This window comes from Microcaecilia unicolor, chromosome 1 (genome assembly GCF_901765095.1).
Source record: "Microcaecilia unicolor chromosome 1, aMicUni1.1, whole genome shotgun sequence".
NCBI classification, from domain to species: Eukaryota; Metazoa; Chordata; class Amphibia; order Gymnophiona; family Siphonopidae; genus Microcaecilia; species Microcaecilia unicolor.
This window is the reverse complement of record NC_044031.1, coordinates 163260747-163283642: the sequence shown is the minus strand read 5'-3', so window position 1 is coordinate 163283642 and position 22896 is coordinate 163260747. Positions and strand designations below refer to the sequence as shown.

At 46.4% G+C, this 22896-nt stretch overlaps 1 protein-coding gene across 2 annotated transcripts in view; it reads left to right on the top strand.

The window, feature by feature from the left end:
* Positions 1-11981: 11981 nt before the first annotated feature.
* The window catches only part of TRA2A (transformer 2 alpha homolog), a 140987-nt gene continuing 130072 nt past the window's right edge, over positions 11982-22896 (top strand). For both annotated transcript variants that reach the window (XM_030201850.1, XM_030201840.1), the window contains exon 1: positions 11982-12206. In XM_030201850.1, coding sequence (XP_030057710.1) covers positions 12171-12206 — 36 coding nt within the window. In that variant the 5' untranslated portion in view covers positions 11982-12170. The remainder of the gene's footprint in view (positions 12207-22896) is intronic.

Here is a 22896-nt window from a genome sequence, read left to right as displayed (position 1 = left end):
TCATGTTCGCGCAGTACTGCAGCGGTTGCGACAACACCGCTTGTTTGCTAAGCTCAGCAAGTGCGCTTTTCACCAGAGGTCATTACCCTTTTTGGGACATATTCTGCTACCCGGAGGGCTACAGATGGAGCCAGACAAACTCCGGGCGATTCGAGAATGGCCACAGCCACTGGGATTGAAAGCACTGCAACGTTTCTTGGGGTTTGCGAACTACTATCGCCAGTTTATTCCCCAGTATTCACAACTGACGGCGCCTTTGACAGCGCTCACTAGAAAAAATGCAAAAGTCCGGGACTGGCCGCCCGAGGCGCAGGAGGCCTTTCGCCAGGTAAAGGAGGCCTTCAACTCGGCGTCCATTTTGTTAGCCCCGGATCCAGAAAAACCCTTTATTGTGGAGGTGGACGCGTCCACGCTGGGAGCCGGGGCGGTCCTCTCACAAGTGAATTCCAAGGGCCGGCGCCAGCCGTGCTCTTTCTTTTCTCGTAGATTCTCCCCGGCGGAGTGTAACTATACAGTAGGGGACCGAGAGTTACTAGCATTAAAATTAGCTCTGCAGGAATGGAGACACCTGCTGGAGGGAGCGGAACATCGATTCACGGTGATCACTGACCACAAGAATCTACTGTATCTGCAAGAGGCTCAACGACTCAATCCCCGACAAGCCCGGTGGTCGTTGTTTTTCGCCAGATTTCAGTTTCAGCTGGTGTTTCGAGCAGCTGCTCAAAATACCCCGGCGGACTCCCTCTCCAGAGCATTCCAGGCTCCAGAGGAGACTAAGGAGACCCATTCCATGTTGGATCCAGCATGCCTCAGCGCTGCCGTGGGGGAGATTACTCCTACTAAAGAACTAGTGCCGGCCGCCGAGCGAGTGAAGGTAATGCAATGGGGGCACTCGTCTAAATGGGCGGGACATTTTGGGTATCAAAAGACTCTGCGTCTCATTTCCAGACAATATCAATGGCCTAAAATGAGGCAGGACATTCTTCAGTTTGTCACCACTTGTCCTGTGTGCGCCCGGACCAAACCGATGATCGGGGCCCCCATGGGGAAGCTACAACCCCTGTCCGTACTGACAGGTCCCTGGACGGAGCTTTCCATGGATTTTATCACCGACCTCCCCAGTTCCCGGGGACATACGGTGATTTGGGTGGTAATTGACCGTTTTTCCCGAATGGCCCATTTCGTTCCCTTGCCGGGACTTCCTTCGGCGGGCGCATTGGCCCAACACTTCATCCAACACATTTTTTGACTCCATGGGCTGCCTCTTCGGATTATTAGTGACCGAGGGCCTCAATTCACCTCACGTTTCTGGAGGGCCTTGTGTACAGCGTTGGGGGTGAGGACCGAGTTTTCATCAGCATACCATCCCCAAACCAATGGCATGGTCGAGAGGGCGAACCAAACGTTAAAAGGGTTCCTACGAGCATTCGTCAACAAACGCCAAGATAACTGGGCCTCCCTACTTCCTTGGGCCGAGTTTGCATATAATTACAGTGTCCACTCGGCCTCGGGGGACTCTCCATTCTCCTTGGTGTACGGACGACATCCTCGACTTCCAGCCCCTTTCCCGTCTGGATCTCCGACCCCCATGGTCAAGGTGACCCTGGCCGATCTGCAAAGAGTCTGGGAAATGGCCCGAGAACAACTGCAGAAGGCAGCCACCAAATACAAGGTCTTCACAGATCGGCATCGGAGAACCGCCCCCGTCTTGCAACCAGGGCAGAAGGTATGGTTAAGCACGAAATACCTCCGGCTTCGGGTACCCTCCCGGAGGTTGGGACCTCGGTACATTGGACCCTTTGCAGTCCAATCCCGACTTGGAGCTGTGACATATCGATTGCGATTACCTAGTACCTTGCGGGTGCATAACGCCTTTCATGTTTCCTTATTGAAGAGATTCCGAGGGTCTCAATGGCATCCTCAACGACAGGAGACTGAGGATCTAGAAGCAGATCCCGATCCAGAGTTTGAGGTGGACGAAGTCCTGGATGCAAAAAGACAGCGAGGAAAGCTATATTACTTATTGTCCTGGAAGAATTTTGGCCCCGAAGATAACTCCTGGGAGCCCGCTGCGAATGTACATGCTCCGCAATTGGTCAAAGCCTTCCACGCCCGGTATCCGTCCAAGCCCGGGCCCAGGGAGAAGGGGGCATCCAGGGAGGATACTGTCCCGTTCCGGGTCCGTACCTGGGGGCCCCCAGCGGGGGACGAAGACCAACGGAGGCCGCGGGATCCGGGGCGGCGAAGACAAGCCGCCGCCGAGGCCGGCGCTGCCGCAGGCCGCTCCGAGGCCGGCGATCCGCTGGAGCGAGCGCCGGCCTCGGAGAAGGGGATTCACCGGTCAAGAAGGCGGCGCCGGTGTCGTCGTCTCCCTCGCGAGGGGCAGAACAGCGAGCCAGCCCCGCCTACTCGCACCGGATTGGCGCGTGGATAAGGAGACTCCGCCCGCCGGGCACGCGGGCCAATCCAGACCTCCCTTGCCTGCCTAGGCCGGGGGGATTGGCTCCAGCTGCTTCCAGGAGATGGACGAGCGGGGGATTTAAACCCGAAGCAGGAAGAGTCCAGCGCTTCCGTTTCAGATGTCAGAAGCCGACACAGTGGACTTCGGAGCCACCTCAGAGACTGTGTTCTTCTTCCTGCTAGCCGTCCTTGCTAGCCACCTCAGAGACTGGGTTCTTCTTCCCGCTAGCCGTCCTTGCTAGCCACCTCAGAGACTGTGTTCTTCTTCCCGCTAGCCGTCCTTGCTAGCCACCTCAGAGACTGTGTTCTTCTTCCCGCTAGCCGTCCTTGCTAGCCACCTCAGAGACTGTGTTCTTCTTCCCGCTAGCCGTCCTTGCTAGCCACCTCAGAGACTGGGTTCTTCTTCCTGCTAGCCGTCCTTGCTAGCCACCTCAGAGACTGCGCTCTTCTTCCTGCTAGCCGTCCTTGCTAGCCACCTCAGAGACTGTGTTCTTCTTCCTGCTAGCCGTCCTTGCTAGCCACCTCAGAGACTGTGTTCTTCTCCCTGCTAGCCGTCCTTGCTAGCCACCTCAGGGACTGTGTTTTCTCCCAGCTAGCCGCCCTTGCTAGCTGCCCTTCAGAGACTGTGTTGCTGACTACCAGCCAGGCCGGCCGTCACCCCGCGGTTCCAGCAGTCCCGCTGGCCGCCTGCAGCTGGGGGCTCAACCCTCGGTGAACGGCGGTCGCCGCGGGTGAAGATTCGGGGTGCGCGGCTGTCCTCTGAGGCCTTGCAGGACCTCAGAGAACCTAAGGGCTCACCAACACCAAAACAGGACACCAGCAAAATCCAGACAGCATGTCTGGTGATGTCATAAGACATGAGACCAAGACTCAGGGGTCGTGTGCAGACATGAGACCAAGATACCACAATGCTTTGCAAATGCCCAAGGGTCGTGTGGAAAACCAGGAAACCAGGACAAAGATCCACATGGCATATCCTCCTGCAGCTTGCAAGGTATAAAAGGACAAGCTGTTTCCCAAGAGTCAGATTCTCTTCAACTGCAAGCAACTCAGATCAACTCACTGCAGAAGCTCTCTCTCTTCTCTCTTCAAGACTCTCCCTCCAGGAGATTCTCTCTTCAGCACCAATCCAGATGCCTTGCTCCTGATCTGCAGTTCACCTGCCTCATGGCTCTTCAATGGACCACAAAATGCTTTTGCAACAGACTGCTTTGTAAGTTATAACTTTTGATCTAGACCTGCTACTTTACCTTACTTACTGTAAGCACAGATTATCTGTAAAGATCTCTTAAAACCTACCTCTTGTGTGCAATTGTATATTAAATCAACCTTTTTGAAGCTAAAAATACGGTCTCTTTGTGTTCTGAGTATATGGTATCTTTTATATATACTTAATCTATTTAATTTATTGCAATTATCACCTTTGGTGATTGGTGGAGAAATTAATATCCTAAAACTTATAAATACAGCATCTGCTCTTAAATTATAAACAGTAGCGAGTGCTCTCGAGCTATTTTCCCAAAAATAAATAATTTCTTGTAACAGAGACATCCAGACAGCAATGTCAGACAAGCACGCTGAAACTTTGGTTTGGATGCAAGGTGAGATATCAGGGGTAGAAAGGTAGATTTGGGAGTCATCAGCATAGAGGTGGTAGGAAAAGCCATGGGATGAGATTAATAAACCAAGGGAAGAAGTGTAGATAGAAAAGAGGAGGGGACCAAGAACAGAACCCTGAGGTACGCCAACAGGCAGAGGGATAGAAGTAGAAGAGGATCCACCAGAGTGAACACTAAAGGTGCGGAGGGAGAGGTAGGAAGAGAACCAGGAAAGGACAGAGCCCTGGAATCCAAGTGAGGACAGGGTATCGAGAAGTATGTTGTGACCGACAGTGTCAAAAGCAGCGGAAAGATCAAGAAGAATGAGGATGGAATATTGACCTCTGGATTTAGCCAGTAATAGGTAATTGGAGACTTTAGTAAGCGCAGTTTCGGTTGAGTGGAGAGGGCAAAAACCAGATTGTAGTGGGTCAAGAATTGCATGTGAGGAGAGAAAATCAAGGCAGCGGTGGTGAACAGCACGCTCAAGTAATTTGGAGAGAAAAGGGAGGAGGGAGATGGGTCGGTAATTAGAGGGACAAGTAGGGTCGAGTGAAGGCTTCTTAAGGAGAGGTGTGACCACAGCATGTTTAAAGGCAGTAGGGACAGTTGCAGTGGATAGTGAGAGGATGAGAATGTGACAGATAAAAGGAATAAGAGCAGGTGAGATGGCATTAAGAAGGTGGGTGGGAATGGGATCAGAGGAACAGGTGGTACATTTTGAGGAAGAAAGGAGAAGTGTAGTTTCGTCTACAGTAACTTCAGAAAAGGAATGAGGGGAAGGAGAGAGAGGGGAACGGACTAGTGGAGGGAGAGGTGGTGAGGTAGAGAATTCAAAGTTTATCTTTTTTACCTTGTCGTGAAAGAATTCAGCAAGGGTCTGAGGAGATAATGAAGGGGGAGTTGGGGGAGGGGGCACCATGAGGAAAGAGTTCAATGTGGTGAAGAGAAGTTGAGGGTTAGAGCCAAGAGAGTTGGTCAGTTGGATATAATAATCCTGTTTGGCGCGTAAAAGAGCAGATTGGAAGGAGGTCAGCATGAACTTAAAGTGTAAGAAATCAGCAAGGACCTGAGATTTCTGCCAGAGGCGTTCGGCGGAGCGGGTACAGGAACGTAGGTAGCAGATATTAGAAGTCAGCCAAGGTTGGGGTTTTGTACGCCTTATAGGGCAGGTAATCAAAGGCGCAAGTGTGTCTATGGCAGAGGATAGAGTATTGTTGTAAGAAGAAACAGCCTCGTTGACAGATGTGGATGGTGCCACAGTAGAGAGGAGGTTTGAAACATGGGAGGATAGAGTGGAGTGGAGGAGTGGCCTAGTGGTTAGGGTGGTGGACTTTGGTCATGGGGAACTGAGGAACTGAGTTCGATTCCCGGCACAGGCAGCTCCTTGTGACTCTGGGCAAAGCACTTAACCCTCCACTGTCTGCCGCATTGAGCCTGCCATAAGTGGGAAAAAGTGTGGGGTACAAATGTAACAAAAAAAACAAAAAAATGAAGGGTCAATATCGTGAAGATTCCTAGATAAATTAGATAAGATAGGACAGGACTGGGAGGGAGGAGATTTAAGTGTGAAAGTTATAAGATGGTGATCAGAGAGGGGAAGATCAGAGGCAAGGAAACTAGAGGGTGAACAGTTGGTGGAGAAGATGAGATCAAGACAGTGACCATTTTGATGAGTAGGGGAGGTGCAGCATAGTTGGAGATTAAAGGAGGATGTTAAAGCGAGTAACTTGGAAATATAAGAGTTGGAAGGATCATTAGCAGAAATATTAAAGTCACCAAGGATGAGAGAGGGGGAGGAAGGATCATGGAAGAAGGCAAGCCAGGCATCAAAGTCAATGAGAAAGGATGAAAGGGACTTATCAGGGGACGATAAATGACCGCTATTTGAAGAGGCAGAGGAGAGAAAAGGCGGATAGAGTGGACTTCAAAGGAGGAAAAACAGTGAGATTGAGGTGGAAGAAGGAGTTGAAATCTGGAGGAGGGAGAGAGAAGTAGTCCAACACTGCCCCCGCGACCAGCAGGGCGAGGAGTATGTGAAAAAAGATAACCGACATGGCAGAGGGCTATGACTGAAGCAGAGTCATCTGGGCAGAGCCAGGTTTCTGTTATGGCGAGCAGATGGAGGTGACGCGAGATATAGGCGAGTTTGTTACAGATAGAGCGGGCATTCCATAGGGCGCAAGAGAACGGCAGAGAAGAGGAGGGGAGTAGAGGAATAGAGATGAGGTTAGAGAGGTCACGGTGAGATCTGTAGAGTTGGGATAATAGTTGGTGAGGAGGGCCAAGATTGGGATTGATGTCACCGGCTGAGAGTAAGAGAAGGAGTAAAAGAGAGCGGAGGAGAGTAGGAGAGGTGTGGCCACGAAGGCATCGAAGGTGAGAGGTATTTAGGTGAAATGGGGAAGGCAAAATGTAGGGAAGAAAGAGACGGAGATTAAAAGCCAAGAGGGAGGAAGAGGGTAGGAGAGAAGGTGAGGTGATGAAGTCGATGGATGGGCAGTGAGTTCCTGTAGTGGAGAGAGGTAGGGGGTGAGGGAAAGATTAGAAAGGGACAGGGCTAGGAAGAGAATGTGAATAGGGGCCATAAACAACTGAGGTACTTTAGCATCTAGAGCGGAGGCCCTGAGAATCTCCCCAGACGCTATCTCAGCTGTCTGTGTCTTATGTAGTGCAGGTCTTTCTCAGCAAACAAGCAGGTTCCCGTCTCTCTATTGGTTATCAGAGCCAAAATCTCTGCCACAGGTATTTGCACCAGTTATGCAGGTCACAAGGTTGGTATCATACAGTCTCTAGCTCACCCCGAGCCTTGCTGGATTTCTCAGTTCCTTCACAGGTACTCCTCCTCCGAGGGTCTCTGACTAACTTTCTTCTCCCATTCTCCCCGCGTTCTTCCAGACCTCTCTGTCAGGTGATAGCCTGGACCAATTCCTCTCGTACAGTCCAGTGCATGGGCAAGAAGAGTTCTTTGTTTGTGACCTTGGAAATGGTAATGTCTGGTGCCATGGCTCTGCCTCCCTTCTCAGCTTCTCAGAGATAGAAGGGGGATGGTTGGAACACAGAATGTCCTTGGCTTCAGCAAGCCTGTCAGTGATTTTTCACAAGCTGAAGCTGGATCTTGCTGACACAGAGATGTTCAGGTCAGAGGGTTGCAGCAGCCATCTTATTGCACCAAGATGTCATATGCTTGTATAGGCCAAGACCAGCTCAGGTTAGATCACAGGGAAATACCCCTACAGCAACTGGGAAGAAGATTAGATGTAAAGAGAAAAATGCCCAGCGCACGGCATCTAGAGCGGAGGCCCTGAGTGGATCGGAGTGGACCTGGGTGTCACCCTGGAGAAGGCTGTAAGGATATGCAGATGAGCTGCAAGGAAAGGCTTACCAGGGGTTAGGCCAAAGCCAGCATTCCTCCCCCTGAGGGTCGCCTGATCCTAGCCAAAAAGCACCTGGAAACTCTGTGCACTTGGAGCGAGGGCCCTGGGAAGATCGGGGTGGACCTGGAGTCACCCCGGATACAGCTGTGAGGAAATGCAGAAGGGCTGCAAGTCCTCCACAGCACCTGGTGGGAGCGCTGGGCACCTAGAGCGGAGGCCCTGAGTGGATCGGAGTGGACCTGGGTGTCACCCCGGTGAAGGCTGTAAGGATATGCAGATGAGCTGCAAGTCCTCCACAGCACCTGAAAGGCAGCCGGTGGTAGAGCTGGGCATCTCTCAGCTGAGGAAAGGCTTACCAGGGGTTAGGCCGAAGCCAGCATTCCTCCCCAAGGATGCCATAGCGAGTATGAAGCTTACTCCTAAGCAAGAGATGTACACAAGACCATATGGGCTGGGAAAGGAAACAGCCGCACGTGTAGAAGAAATGAATTCATATCATCCCGCCAAAGATGGCGAAGTACCTATCAAGCGTACAGAACATGGCAACGACCAGAGCGTCTATGCCGTGCACCCAGATGGCGCCGGACTGAACTCTAACCCCGAGTCGAATCATGGTGGGGAGACAGAGGAAGAGAAGGCACCAACATTCCAAGCCACTCCGAGATGCACGAAGGTGTGTGAAGGAAACTGCGAAGGGCGATGTTGCACCAAGACATGCTTGACCGAAGTGTACCTTGAAGGACGGCATGACAGAGCAGCCAAAATGTACGTCGTTATAGATGGGCAAAGCAACAGGTCCCTCACAAGATCAGAGCACCATGACCTGTTCGACATCCATCAAAACTACTCCCCAGAAAGCATCAAAACTTGTGCAAGGGCCGTACAGACAGCAGGGCAAGCAGCAAGCGATAGAGGCTATGAATGGCGACACCACACCATGGTCACCCACATGAGCTGAACGTGACCAGACACCAGATGACAAGGGTGAGAGCCCCACGCTACAGGCTGCCCGGAATCACCCTTACCTGAGGCCCACAACCGACCAGCTTGCACACTTTAATCCAGATGCTTAGATCTTGCTCTTGCCGGACAGAGATGCACCAGAACCCCTGGACATCTGTGAATCATGCAATAGCTTGTGCAGTACTCCCTATGCACACCCACTCAACTTGGGTTGGACAACAGTAGGCGATGCCTGCCTCAAGTGAACAAGAAAGTAAAATGTCAAGGTACTTTACACCAATGTCCTAGAAAGCGGGCGCTCCTTCTTGTTCGAGCCATGTACCAACCACCTAACCACCAAAGAAGCTCCCGCCCAGAAGGAACAGAGCATTGTCCCAACGCTCTACAAAACAGTCTCTCCACCAGACTTAGGAGAGCACCTGGGAAGCTCAGTGTTCCAGAACACCAAAGATGGAGACGATAAAAGATAAAGAGCTACTGAACATAATGAGTACAGAGTTCAGTACAGATGAGTCATCTCCTTCAGTAGACCATACTAGAGACCTGAAGGGCCCAGACTTAGAACACCTGGGAAGCTCAGTACTCCAGCCCACCGAAGATGGAGACAAACCTGCCTTCTCCATAGGAGATAAAGAGTTCCTGAGCATGATGAACAAAGAGTTCAGTAAAGATGAGTCATTCCCTTCAGTAGACCGTGCCAGAGACCTGAAGGACCTAGACTTGGGTGTGGACACTCCCTCATTTCAACGCCGCCTTGGCCTAAGCTGGGAATTCACCTTTTGAGTCTCCACCCAGCTGCAACAGCACACCCAACGAAGCATCCTGTCTACAGTGAATGGCCTGTATGATCCACCACCAAGATTTCGCTTCCTGGATCACCCGAAGAAGCATAAGCATAGAGAGTCACAATCCTCCCATGAAAACCAAAGACTCAAAGACTTTCTCGCTCTTTTGTGTTGTCTAGTGTTGTTGTTGCCTGTCTCTTGTTTCAGCTCCTGTGTGATGAAAAAGATTACCCTATAGCCAGTGTCACGACTGTGTTCGTGATCCCTCTCTGACTCACCCTTTGTCCCGAGGGTCAGTTGCTGTGCTGGCTGCTGTCTGCATTGTTTCTTTCCTGTGTGTTTCAAACCTCACTTTGGGTTCTGTGTATTTCCTGCCTCTGTCTTGTTTAGAAGGAAGTGTAGCACTTCTACCTTGTTCATACTCTGTGTGCCTGTGGGCACTTCTGCTTCTGTTCTTCCCGGTCTGTTTGTGTGCTAGGTTTAGCCTTCAGCCGTAGTTCTGTTGTTTGTCTGTGTAGGTCAGATTTGTGTCCTGCCTAGTCAGCCTTGCTGTTCTAGTCCCCCTCTACCTTAGCTTCAGCTGTAGTTCTGTTCTTTGTCTGGGTCGGCTTTGTGTCCTGCCTAGTCTGCCTTGCTTGTTCTAGTCCCCTCTATCTTAGCTTCAGCCTTAGTCCTGTTGTTTGTCTATGAGGGCCAGCTTTGTATCCTGCTTGTGCCTGTCCTGGTTGTCTTCAGCTCCAGTCTCCTGCCTGCTCATCTCTGCTCTGTTTGCTTTCAGCTCCTGTTACTGCCAAGTTTGTTCCAGCATCCTGAATCCTGTTCCCGTCCAGCTTGTTCGAGTATCCTGAACCTTGTGCCAGCATCCTGGATCATGTTCCCGTTCAGCTTGTTCGAGTATCCTGAACCCTATTCCAGCATCCTGAATCCTGTTCCTGCTAAGCCAAGTCTGTCCCAGCATCTGGTTGCAGCCAAGCCAAGCTTGTTAGTCCAGTTCTGCTTGGGAGGTTTTGCCTCCTGCTGCTGTTCGACAATAGGCCAAGGACTCATGTTGTTCCAGATTATATGACTGTTTGTTTGAAGCCTGGGATCGTGACAGCCGGTGGACAGCCTGAATGTCAATAATGGACCTTGTATGCGATTAATTTGATAAATTGTTATAAGGATAGTGGTATCTACCGATACCAGGCAGGGAGTGTTCTGTCCTCCGACAGCCTCGCACTAGTTTATAACGTGATCCTAAAATGTGTGTAATGCCTTTACTGTTATTCTCAGTTCTAAGGACTATCATTGCTGCAGTTTCTCACTGCAGAGATACATGAGCAATGCACTGTGAGTAATGTAGTTCACAGGCAAAGCAACCACCCTTGTTTGGCTGTGTAAGAACTGTTACCACTGGTTGTGAGGCTGCCCAGACCTCCTCTCTCTCTCTCTGCCAAGCTTGGCTCTTTTGTATTCCTGCTATCATTTCCTGGTCATTCTCACTATCTCTGTCCTGAGAGGTCAGCCAGGTATGACCTTTCCCTCCAATCGAGAGCCGTCCTCTAGGACCACCCCTTGCTACCCGATGGCAGGCTCTGACCGTTGGTCTCTATCTGCTCCTCCCTGAGCCTATGTGAAGCCTCAACACCTCTTTGTCCCTTCAGCCATGAGGCATTCCACCACCATCTAGCCAGAGACATGGAGCATGCATCATCTTATTCCAGACAGCTCTGTCCTGCTGAAACTCCCTGTAACGAACCTGTTTTTTTTTTCCTTGAAAATATCTCTTCCCTAATGAGATATCGCACATTACAGTCACCCAGCTTTGAACCATTTCTACCTGTTCAACTATCCTTCCCCCCCCCCCTGCATTAGAGCTACTTCTCCTCAGATCTCCACCCCCCCAACAGCTCTCAGATTAAGGAGTCTCTGTGTACTGGAGCAACACCTCTGAACATCTGTCTGTGAGAAAATTATCTGTGATTTATTCAATAAAAGAGACTTTCATAAAAATAATAGAGACTTCGGGTGATTGGTGTGCCAAGGTTATACTCCAAGATATTGAGGCCTCAAGTTATCAAGCCTCAAGAGACTTGATAAGTTTCCACCAGCTACAATAAATTTTTAAATTTTAGTGATATTAAATTTTATTTCATGATATTTATACCTAGATATGGGAAGCATTCAATAAATAAAAAAGCACTGCATATCCAGCTGGAATAGCTTTAGATTTTCTCAGTGCAATTTTTCTAGCAAAAAAGGTGCTGGTACTCAAATGCCAGGCCACCCTTCAGGGGTGGGGTGATCACTGAGGGACTCACCCCACAATAGCCAGGCCCCCTGCAACCAGTCACAGAATCTATGACAAAGGCAGAATTGGTGTGTTGAGCCTGAGCTCTTTCATTAAAACTTGTGGTCCATGGACCATAGGTCAATTTTAGCAGACAGTGGAAAAGGTGCCGGTACTCAGTACCCCCCGAGTACCCCCTCAAAAAAAGCCCTGGATTTTCTACAAATGGACCACTCACGCATAGACAGTCCGTTATTTTTTTTTTAACAAGCTTTTGCTATTATTTCCAATAGAGTTTGCCATTGTTTTGGGTGAACTAAAACGGCGGAAGCTCCGCCTAGTGGCTTCAGCTTCCATAATGGGCTAGATAGGCTTACGTCGTCTCCTGGTCTCAATCTAACCTCCTTGAGTCCTGCCCACCATCTTCCCGAAATCAGCTGCCAGTTTCTAAAAACAAACCCGTTGCTAGCGTCCCTCCCCCACCCCTTTGTGAGATCACGAATCGCAGTTACGCCTCCTCGCGCTGCCGCTCTAGTTCTGAAGAGTCGCCTCGCCGCCATTTTGTGGTGCAAGACCAGGAAAGCCAGAGTCAGGGGACTTTGGGTTAGCAGTTGAAGCTGACTCTTTATTGTTCCCCTTTCATCGTTAGTCTCTTACGAAGCGTATTGCGCTTGGCCGCTTCTCGTCTGCGGTTGCCTACCGAGGAGTTTCCGCCGCCATGAGCGATGTGGGGGATAGAAACTTTGAGGGCAAGGTGAGTACAAAGCCAGCCGCCTACCGGGGCTATGGCGGCAACACGAGGATAGTGACGCAGTAAACAAACTGGGGACTAACGGACGCTTTCCGGCTCTCCGGCGAAGCTCTTGTTTGTCTCGCACTAAATGGGCATCTTTTTTCTACTGACTGGTGCAGTGGAAGGAAGTGATGAGGGAGGGAGGCGGAGAGGATATAGGTAGGGTGGCGGGTATTCACAACCGCCCTTGAGAGAGCGGGAAGGAGGGGGAGGGGTGGTCGGTCTTGTGCAGAGGCCCGACAAAGGAGAACGGCATCTGGCTCGGCCCTGTTATGTCTGTACTTCATGTGGGGCGCTTCCGCCCTTGATCGAATCGTGGGTAGTTGGGTGAAGGCGATTAAAGTAGATAGTGTAACTTGGGGTTGGGAATTTCTAATCGGGTTGAATTTTAGTTTGACTTGTTAGCCTTTTCCAAGTTCAAAGCAAGTTACCGTCAGGTACAGTAGAGCAAGGTTGAAATGATCTCAGGAGGATAGGATGTAAAAAAAGTGAGGAAAAAGAAAAGTGTGCAGTTCTAACGTGGCTGGAAGGGTTGCTAAACAAAAGCCTCGCAAGGCTACCGATATAACATTGATGTTGCTGTTTAGGGAGCAGCTTCACGTTATCCTGTTAAAAGTTATTTCAGTTTGCTAACGTTATATATTCAGGTGCCCCAAAGTTTGTACCTGATACAGTGGAGAGGGTTAAGCGACTCGTCCCGATCACGAGGCGGGGCAACAGGATTTGAACTTGGCTTATTGGCTGTCGAGGCTGGTGCTTTAACCGCTAGGCTACAACTAAGGAGGTCGGATGCATTAAATTATTTTGATTGCAGCTGCTCAGTGCTGAGCTTTTTTGTGCTTCGAGAGGAGTAACACCTTCCCACACCAGTCCCCCCCCCCCAAAAAAAAAAAAAAAAAAAAGTGGTACTTGATAAGCTTGGGGAAAAGAAACATGTTATTGGAAACATTCAGTTTGTACTACAAATGGTATTGACCATGGAGGTGGGCATGCTTTTTCTGAAGTTTACTTAACCCTTTAGTGTCCAATGTTCTTTCCCATTAATCTGTTCCCATATGGCTTATTACGGGAACATTGGACACTAATGGGTTTTAAAATATATAGCATCTAGAAATTTAGAGCAAACAGTTCCTTTTTCGTTGTGGGCTGATATTCATCACATAGTATTAGGTATTTTGCTCACATTTTTAAAATGCAAACTGTATTATGCCTGTAAAGTAGGTAGGGGTGGAGTGTGCAGGTCAGGGTCCTTCTGTTTCAGCCATTAGAGCTAATTGCACTGTTTTGGGATGGTACGATTGCAGCTTTAATTCCTTACCAGGCTCTGCAAGAACTGTAGTGTTTTCATCCATATCTAAATTTTGTAATATGAACCACCTGACTGATATCTTAGGCAAATCTTCACATTTAAGAATTAGATTTAAAACATATATTGCAATGAATCTCAAACGAGATTTTAGGGTAGTGCTTTCATTGTAAGGTCCAGAAGCTAGTGGAAGCTCTCTGGCTCCTCCCACCCCAAGTATTCCCATGAAGACTTAATATCAGCACTGGTTCAGAATAGTTGCTCTGCTTTCCTCCACTACTGTTCTGATGGGCTGATGATCAGAAGCAAATGCGGGCGCTAGAGGCCATAGTGCTGTACTAGTGCCCACGTTTGTTCCCACCTGATGGTCAGAGCCGGTGAGCACGTGTAATAACACACTAGCCGGTTCTGAAAGCTAACTTCATGCAAACAAGGGTCTCCCACGTGCCTCCTTCATGATCAGTGAGGGTGCTGCTCTTGCTGCAAACCATATGCCAGCTTGGAGCTGGCATTAGGATTTATCAGTGAGGGAAGAATCGTTAGACCCACTGAAGAGGTTTTCTCCCGGATCTGTCAAACCTTAACTTGCCCCCCCCCCCCCCCAAAAACAAAACAAAACAAAACAAAAAACAACCAAACAAAAAGACCTGGAGGACTGATGGACTTCCAGGCCCCCCACCCCCAAAACACAAAAATCCTGGTGGTCCAGTGGGACTGTTAGCTTCCTTTCCTCCAAACTCCCCCACATTGAACAAAAATGCCCTGGTGGTCAGTGGGAACGCTTTGGTGCAGGGGCAGGCTTAGGTTTAACAGGTCGGGAGAAAATCCCTGACCTGTCAAACAACTTCTGCGGGAGGATTGTGTCTTAGGCGCATGCCCAGACACAATCCTCCCGCAGAGGTACCCCTATGATCAGAGCTAATAGTGTGCAAAAATTTGTATTTTTAGCTTTGATCATAAGGACGTTACAGTCCCGCCCTGTTCCAGTGCTATTTTTAGAGGGCTGTTTGGAACAGTGTGGGGCTTCTGATCATTTGAACCTGAGTGAGGTTGTGTAATAAACAGAATCTCTGTGTAGAGACAGTGTCAGCAGCAGAAGTCCATGGAAGGAGAAGGTGGTTTTTGGAAGTTTGGGGGATTAGGGGGGAGGAGCAGAGAAGTGGGGGGTGGACTGAAGGAGGAATATTGTGAAAATGAGAGCATCACCAAGGATCAGGTTGAGGAACGCGTAACAGTATGGTGTAACTGGAGGCTAACAAAGACCCCAATGCTCAAAACTCCAACGCTGTTCCAAATGGCGTTGTGTAAATACCGCTGGAACAGCACAGAACAATGCCCTAGTTCTTAACATTAGTGAGATGCAAATATAAGTGCGCACATAGCATTGAGCATTAGGGAGTTTGGAAGGATTGTGCTGACACATGCGCAGAAGAGTTCCGCAGTAGGCTTGGCTCCTGTGCGTATGCACCTGGTAAAACCCGGACATGAAACACACGTTGGTGTTTTGTTTTCTGTGGCCTAAATATAAGCTTTTTTTATTTTTTTTTAACTTGGATTCCATAGCGTCATCAGCAGATGAATCCAGAAACCAGTAGGTTGTGTCCGTCTACCAGCAGGCTGGGATAGAGAACTAAACTGAAGGGAGCTACACCAGCTGGCCAGCCTCTATGCTATTTAGTATATCTCTATCTCCAGCAGGTGGTGGACGGACCTGTGCAGTCTCCTGGGCTTGTAGCCAGTTGAGACCGGGGGGTGGCTGTGTGGTCTCTGACCCCCTTTGGACACACTGGCTTGCCTGCCTGCCTGTCCCTGCTTCACCCTGCAAATGTCCCTCTCTCGCTGTGCCTTAGATTTCTAACTTCCTCCCATTAAAACAAAAACCCAGAGAGACTGAGTGGTTCAGGTAGTGCACTGCTCCTCAGAGAGGCCTATCTTCATATTCCGATTTGACCTCCATATCAGAGATTCTTGCAGTTCGCAGTATTGGGGCACCATTTCCAGTTCATAGCGTTGCCTTTCGGATTGGCCACAGCTCCCTGCACCTTTTCTAAGGTTATGGTAGTGGTGGCAGTCTTCTATGAAAGGAGGGAAGTTTATTCCTATCTGGGTGACTGGCTCATTCGAGCGTCTTCGGAGTCGGAGAGCCACCTGGCTACTCAGTGAGGGGTGGAAGTTCTTCAGTCCATCGATTGGATAATCAACTTCTGCAAGAACATAAGCACCACCATACTGGGAAAAGACCAATGGTCTATCAAGCCCAGCATCCTGTCTCTGACAGCGGCCAATCCAGGCTTCAAGAACCCGACAAACCCCAAAAAAGAAAAAAAATTAATTTTAATAATGTTCAATGGACTTTTCCCTCAGGAATCTGTCCAATCCCCCTTAAACTCCGTAAGGCCAGCTGCTGTCACTACATTTTCCGGCAACGAGTTCCAGAGTCCAACTACATGCTGAGTAAAGAAAAACTTTCTCCTGTTTGTTTTAAATCTACCATATTCTAGCTTCTTGTGTCCCCTGGTTCTATTGTAAACAAACGCTTCACATCTGTCCGCTCTACTCCGCTCATTATCTTGTAGTCTTCTATCATATCACCCCTCAGCCACCTTTTCTCCAAGCTGAAGAGCCCTAACCTTCTCAGCCTTTCCTCATAGGGAAGTCGTTCCATCCCTTTTATCATTTTCGTAGCCCTTCTCTGCACCTTCTCCAATTCCTTTATATCTTTTTTTGAGATGCGACGACCAGAATTGGACACAATATTTGAGGTGCAGTCGCACCATGGAGCTATACAACGGCATTATAGGGTCATTCCATGTCAAGTGGTCTGATTTCAGAGCAGTGCCCCTGCTCGACCATCACGGATTTCGATGAAATTTTCTGTGAACATTCATACATGTCCCCAGTGAACATTGGCAAAATTTTACGTTCGCCGATATAGTACTTGCTGAGATATAATAATCTGTTTGACCCCATACTGCAGCCTTCTATGGTATGACTCCGAGATTTCGGCAACTTTGAGACACTGTATCTCTGGCAATATTTTGTTGAGAGAAACAAAACTTGGCCATCTTGTACAACTTTTTGCGCTCTATTAAAATATTTTTTTTTAATTTTTATTTATAACCATTTAAATTTTTACAAGCGATAAAACAACTTGACAGAAATACAGAGAAAGTAATATATAGGAATTATTTCAGTCAGGTAATTCTATTCTCTTCCTTAGACCACTAAATAAGGAGAGTGAAACAAGACAAGGAGATCAGTTAAACAGTAAACAGAAAAAAAAAGTGGTATTAACCTGATTATCCCCAGATATTACTCGTCTAATTCATTATTCCACATTAATCATCTGGTTGGCTTCTTCAAGGCCAATACGGTGTACAGTCAAATCATTTAATTGAAAACATACTTATTGTCCCAATATTAGAAATAATATATCTGATTACATTCTTTCTCTTTTAAAAACCAGAACTTATTTAACAATACATGTACTTAAGTCGCTAATTCAGATCCCATGATTAAAATAATCCCAGTTTTCACAGGCTTCACTCCTTTTAAAGTAATAATTGAGGAAATATTTCTGAGGAAAACTTTAGAAGTCATACCTGGAACTCTGGGGAAAAACAATAATCTCGATATTAATCATCTATAATAATTTTATTATTCAAAGTTTCTGGTCTATTATCATTTTCAAGATCATAACCACTTCTTGCTCGTGTAGAATCATTTGTTATATCAATTTTTCACTCTCAAAGGGTTCAGTTAAATTGTTCATGTAACTCTGATAAAATTATATCTGAAACAAAATTATTTACTGCAACTGTTAGGTCCCGAAGTGCCTTCCAGATGGTATTCAATGTAACCTCCACGGGAGCCAAAAACTCCAAGTTGATTTCTCTTAGGTGTTTAGGAGTGGTTCCGCCGATTCGGGTTCTGCTGTAAACATCCTCCGTTTCAGCATATGCCTCTAACTCACTCCTCCACTCCTTTGGACATGGTGGTTGAATAATTCGGGAGCGATGGAGTTGTTTTTTCCAGGTCCAAGAGCGTTGACGCTCCTTCACTGGCATTAATCAAAGGACTCGCCAACCCTTTCATCTGTGGGCAGTTCGTCGTGCAGCGGTCCCGCTCTTGCTGCTCAGGGGACAAAACGCTGGCCATCGACAGCTGACCGCCAGTTGTCCCCTTCCTCTCAATTAAGGTAACTGCAATTGCAGAGAGGAAATTTACGTAAAGAAGATGAAACTTCAGAGGGCAGCTGGGCCATTGGGCATACGAACTTCAGGTCGCCATCTTACCACTCTCCCAGTTTGGGACACTTTGTCTGGTTTCTCCTCAGAGGCCTGTCTGATATGGGTAACCTTTCAGCATAGCCCTCTGAGTCATTGAAACACAGAAGCTCCTCCACCACTACAAGGTGGTGTCCCTTCGGAGGGGTAAACAAAATAATAAAAAAATCTTCTTGAGCGATTTCCATGAAGCAAACTTGGTCCGAAAAAATTGTAACGTTTGGCTTTATATATCTCTGGAATTAAAGGTGTGATACACATGAAGCTTTGCACACAACAACTTATCAACACAAGGTTTTCGAATATAAAATTTCATTCTAATATTTTCCATTAGTTCACAAATAGTGTAAAGTTGATGATTTTTGCAAAAATGCCAAAAATAGGGTATTTTTAGCGCACTTTTACACAAAAAGACCTTCTGGAAACTCTTTTTAATCATTTTCATTAGAGCATGTTTCAAACCCCTTAAAAAAGTAGGGTTGGTTTTTCATCGCTGGCATATAAGGCCCTAGAAATAGGAACAAAGTTGAGGATGTTGCTATCGCAGCATCACATGCATTCTATTATTTTTGTTCTATACAGACATTGTTAGTACCTAAATTGCATTGGTCCATGGTGACATTGTCACTACCAGTTCAGGAACTTGAACCAGTAACCCCATCGCCATAGCGGTCACGCCCGATAGCTGTGCAATACCAACCAAGGGTGGGTTTCTTGTATGAGCATCCCAAGCCTCTAGTTTGGTTTCTTATCAAGGTTCCAAAGCCTTGTGTGGGTATCTGTCCAGTTCCCAAGCCGACGATTGGGCGGCTTATCCTAGGGTTCTAAGCCTAAAGTGGGTATCTTAAATGGTTCCCAAGCTGAAGTCCGTAATGTTTGTATGAACTGCCAAACTCAAACGATTGCTTATTTATTATTGAATTTACGAGCCACTTTCTTTAGTGTCACTTCTGGGAATTGATACTAGCGGCCTGACAACGTAACTGATGGCGCTGGAAGCACACAAGTAAGATGTTGTACTAGAACCCAACAAACATCTTTTCTTTCAGGCCAATAAAATGAATGCATAAATGTTACCAGTGCATCATTTTGTTCGATGGAAATTTCTACAACGTTGCCTACCCTCCACTTATTGTCATAAATGCAAGCAACATAACAACCAGGCAATAGTTTGGCCAGTTGTAAATTAGAATCGACGATATCGGAAATTTTGGCCACAAAGTTAATCGTGTCATTTGAAACTTTGCTGACAGAAATTGAATTCGAATCAACTGGCACAAACTGGTGATGATCTTTTGTGCCAGCTATTGTGCAGCTAGCTTTCCATCTTTCTTCTTGCAGCATCCTGTTTTCTTGGATTTCTTCAGTCAGAACATAGATATATTTAATTCCATGAATGTTTTTGTCACAAAAGTTAAACAGATCTATTGGCGTCAGTATTTGGTCGGTTAATGGTCGCTGGAGGCTTGCTCGAGCAGCCAAACGTTTAGTTGTGCCACCAACTCCATCACATGGTGGTGACTTGCCATGACTCGTGCCAAAAAAGTTCCATTCGGCCTCAATTTCAAAATCATTCTTGTGATTGCACAGATTGACAAAATTTTTGTAATTTTTGTATTGTGCTGCTGAACCGTCACTAAAGTAGTATATTCTTGTAATCTTCATTTTATTCGTCAAAAACTCAATCAACTTCCAAATGAACATGTGCACGGAAACCGTTTCATGTTGATCAGAAATTATGCAGCAGTTGACAGTTTGCAGCACGCCATCTTTATTGATAAGTGATGAATGGATGCATTGTGAATTCTCCCAGTGAAAGCCTTGAGCAGTGTCTTGGACAACAAATGAGTCATTCTGCGCAAAATCCATCAGTACGATAAGTTCGGTTTCTTTTAGGCCAGCTTTTAATGACTTCAAATATTTGCTTTGATGTTTTGAAATGAAGTGGTGGCCAGTCAGTTTCCAAATTTTGCTAGCGAGTTTTTCAATAAAGTTGTCAACAGTGAGAACATGTTTCGAGCGTTTCATGGTCAGTATGAACCCATTATTTGAATTCTATTGATTCTTCTGAGTCCCAGTCCTCAAATATTTCTTCCAAATATGCTATCAGTGCCTCTTTACCTTGACAGTTTTGGCATCCCTGCAACGTACAATCTTTGGCGTCCAGATCGCAAACTGCTTTTCCCATGAGCATCTTGTAGTTTTCTTTAATGTTGGCAGCTTATAACATAAGCTTAACATTCTGATGGATGGTGCAGACACAGACGGAATGTGTGCCTGAGGCACCGACAGTAACACACCACTTTGGTCTGAGCTCACAGAATTTGGAAAAACCAGTTTCAGCACCATATTTGTTTCGATATGCTACTTACAGTTCTTTCAGATTGCACAGTAGCAACCACTTTTGTTTTTGAACCTTGATGACATCAAGCCAAACAAAACCAAAATCATTTTTACCAGGGCACGTCCTGCTAAATTCATCATGCTCGTAGAAATCTTGAACTTTGGTAGCAGTTTGCCAACTTATGCATCCGGTAGTGCACAAATGCCTCTCTGTTTAATTTTCACGCTGTTCTAACCATACATTCTGAAACGCTAAACGTTTTTGCTGTCACTGGTATTGACCAATTCTTTGGGGCCAAAGTCAATAATTGAATTTTCATGGATCTATTGGATATTTTAATTTTTGTTTTCACATCTTCGATTAGGTTAGTGTAATCTTGGCATGACAGGCATTCCTTAGCAGCCGACTTGCTAGTTTGTCCAATATCTTCGGCTGATACTGCAGCGGCTACCATTTTTTCTGCTACCACTTTCTGCACGCGTTCAATTTTTCGTTTCACATATCCAGTTTTATCCCTCTGAATTTTTAATGGAGAAGTCCCCAAATCAGTCAAACTTTGATCAAGAGTGTCTGAAATGTCCATATCGTAATTTTCTGATGACGATGACTCTGCCTTGCTTTCGACCATGGAAACATATTTGGCTTTACACTTGGAACACATTTTTTGCCCGTTTTCACATTTGTTTTCAATTTTTTCAAATCATTGGACATGGCTAGATCGACTTTGAACAGTCCATGTTTAACTCTGTGATTTTGTTTGTCGAATGGGTTGCAGCACGACTTTTGCTTAATTTCGTACTTTTTCAAAATACATCGCTTTGTGATGCAGGCAGATTTGGTCGTCGTCTGTGAACTCAACCTCTGATCGCCGAGTAATGAGCATTTCTTCATTGGCGGACCAGCTATGCACATAGTGCAGCCCAATTTCTTTAGAATAAAATGAACCATGGTGGCAAGTTGATGACAGTTTTTTTCCAGCAACGCAAATGGGCAAAGTGGGATTGTCAGTTGACAGTTTGACATTCATTTTTCGCATATTAAGCAAAATCGCAATAATTAATATGAAGTAAATGTATTAATGTGAATCTGCCACCTGAATGCAGGAAAAGTGTATTACTGCAACCATTGCGACGTATTTGGCAACATCTCATGCGATCCTGGAGACAAGACCCCAATATAAGTGATCAACTTCCGTTAAAAGGGAACAGGGATTTCCCCCCGGGATTAGAGAAAGGGATATTTGAAAGATGGTTGACATCAGGAATCACTTTGCTTGAACATTTGAGGAATGAAGAAGGGGGATTGTATGGATTTCAGGACGTGCAGCAGAGGTTTTCACTTACTAATAAAGATTACTATACATATAGACAATTACATCATTATTGGTTTAGTTTGGACCCAGCAGCCTTGGATATGAGGGTGGGTCAAAGGCTGCGTGATTTTATGAGGGGAGATGCAAATGGACAGGTGTCAATATCAAGTTTGCACAGAGCTTTAATGATGCTCAATCCACCTCGAGTATATGACAAGCTTAAAGACTCATGGAGTAAAGATTTGGGATATGAGCTGAAAGGTATAAATTTTGATAAACTGATGAAAGACATACCCAAACAAGTAAGTGGGGCGGAGCTGCAGGAGAGTCAATATAGGATTATACACCGAGGTTACATAACACAATCACAAGCAGCACGGGCCGGATGGATATCTGATGCCCAATGTCCTAAATGCAGTAAAGAGAGGAACACTTTTATGCACACATTTTGGAGATGTAATAAAATTAAATCATATTGGAAAGCAATACAAAACTATCTTGAAAAAATATCGGGGCAAAGGATGTTCCCCTCTTGGAGAGGGGTACTTTTGAATAAAAATAATGCATATGGAATTTCAAATAAAAATTTGGAGTTACTTTTTAGTAAAGCATACGTAGTGGGGAAGAAATGTATACTCAGGTACTGGACACAGGCGGAGCCACCCTCAGTATGGCTCTGGAGGAATAGATTACATGAGCTAATGCTTTGGGAGGCCAGATCAGCCTTTAACAGCCCAAAGAGAAGGAAGCATTTTATAACTATATGGAATCCATACTTACAAAATATCTCTCATAAAGCAAGAAGCGCAGTACTCAATAATTTAGACAAACCCTAATTTGAGAAGAACTTGGTCGAAATATACTCCTTGTGTAATTAGGTACAGATTGACGTTGGATTTTGAAAGATGATACCACGAAGCAAGGAGCCCAGAGTGGAGGCTATGGGGGGGGGGGAGAGGGGGGAGGGGAGGGAGATGGTTGAAGGGGAGTTATTGTTATATAAAAATTGATGGTCACTGATGGAACAATTAAGCTGTGTATAAATACATATGATGTATTGTTATGACTTTATTCTGTTTGCTTTCTATAATTTTGTTTAAAAATGCCTGATCATCAATAAAAACCGTTTAAATATAAATTAATGTGAATCTGAAAAAGAGAAGTTATAAAGATTATGACAGAAACTACACCTGCACAGTACAGAATCCTATAGCCGAAACATGCTAATGCGCTGCATCAATAAGGTACTTAAAGAATATTTAACCAATGTCATTAGTGTAGAAGCACCGCTAGTAGACTAACAGATTCATATAGCATACAAAAAATGAATTATACACTTTAAACTTCAGCAGAAATGGAAAGAAAATGACACAATATAGAAAAATGCATGTTGAAGTATATGA